Genomic DNA, 268 nt, shown 5'->3' with positions numbered 1-268 from the left:
TTCCCCTCCTGCTGCTGCTGCTGCTGCTGCTGCTGCTGCTGCTGTGGGGTCTTGAGTTCCTGCTGCTGCAGTGCTGACTTCTTCTATGCCGGTATTTCACCTGAGATGGGCGGCAGCGCGGTCCCCTTCTGCTGCTGGTGCTGCTGCTTCTGTTCCTGCTGCTGCTGCTGCTGCTGCGGCTGCGGTTGCTTCGGCCTCTTGTGAAGTGGCTGCTGTTGCGGTAGTCCTGCACCTGTTTCTTGCTGCTGCTGCGCAGTCTGCTGCTGCT

At 61.2% G+C, this 268-nt stretch overlaps 1 protein-coding gene across 1 annotated transcript in view; it reads right to left on the bottom strand.

Moving 5' to 3' along the window:
- Positions 1-83: 83 nt before the first annotated feature.
- Positions 84-268, bottom strand: part of ETH_00038265 (uncharacterized protein) — a gene marked incomplete at both ends in the record, with an annotated part of 1,488 nt that continues 1,303 nt past the window's right edge. The window contains one exon of the mRNA XM_013376521.1: positions 84-268. Coding sequence (XP_013231975.1) covers positions 84-268 — 185 coding nt within the window.

The sequence above is a fragment of the Eimeria tenella genome, genomic scaffold (genome assembly GCF_000499545.2).
Source record: "Eimeria tenella Houghton genomic scaffold, Eth_scaff3617, whole genome shotgun sequence".
NCBI lineage: Eukaryota > Apicomplexa > Conoidasida > Eucoccidiorida > Eimeriidae > Eimeria > Eimeria tenella.
The sequence above is the reverse complement of the archived record's forward strand: the minus strand, read 5'-3'. Positions and strand labels throughout refer to the sequence as shown.